This window comes from Sinocyclocheilus rhinocerous, unplaced genomic scaffold (genome assembly GCF_001515625.1).
Source record: "Sinocyclocheilus rhinocerous isolate Xijiao unplaced genomic scaffold, SAMN03320098_v1.1 C35613040, whole genome shotgun sequence".
Taxonomy (NCBI): domain Eukaryota; kingdom Metazoa; phylum Chordata; class Actinopteri; order Cypriniformes; family Cyprinidae; genus Sinocyclocheilus; species Sinocyclocheilus rhinocerous.
The window spans coordinates 1-549 of NW_015757552.1; the positions used below are offsets into that span (position 1 = coordinate 1).

The 549-nt window shown below is 55.6% G+C and overlaps 1 protein-coding gene across 1 annotated transcript; it reads left to right on the plus strand.

The window, feature by feature from the left end:
* Positions 1-6: 6 nt before the first annotated feature.
* On the plus strand, positions 7-540 carry LOC107734985 (collagen alpha-3(IX) chain-like; the record flags this gene model as incomplete). Its single annotated transcript, XM_016546831.1, has 3 exons — positions 7-132; positions 218-272; positions 358-540. Coding segments are annotated over exons 1-3 (295 nt in total), but the record flags the coding sequence as incomplete, so codon positions are not given.
* Positions 541-549: the final 9 nt, after the last annotated feature.

Below are 549 nucleotides of genomic sequence, written 5' to 3' on the forward strand. Positions count from 1 at the left end.
GAGCTGGGAGCCAAAGGAGTTGTAGGACCACAGGGAGAGACCGGAGCCAGAGGCGCACCTGGAAAACCAGGACCGATGGGATTCCAAGGAGAGCAAGGTTTTCCAGGGGTCTCTGGAAAGACTGGTGTTCCTGTAAGCACCTGCCAGACGATACATGTTGGTACTGCGCTGTAAACACAGAATATGTCTCAGGAGTGCTGTTGTGATTATGTTGCAGGGCAAACTGGCTAGTGAGCAGCACATCAGAGAACTGTGTAGCTCGATGATCGATGGTAAGACCTTTGTTCACCCATAAACGGCATTTATTGATGCAGCTTCACGATGCAGCCTGTAGTGTATTGCTGGTGTTGATCTCAGATCAGATGGCTCAGCTCGCTGCTAACCTGAGAAGGCCTCTGGCTCCTGGTGCCGTGGGACGGCCTGGACCAGCCGGGCCTCCAGGGAAGCAAGGAGAGGTTGGATCCATCGGTCACCCTGGAGCCCTTGGCCCGCCGGGTTACAGAGGACTGCCGGGAGATCTGGGTGATCCTGGTCCTCGAGGTGAGAGAC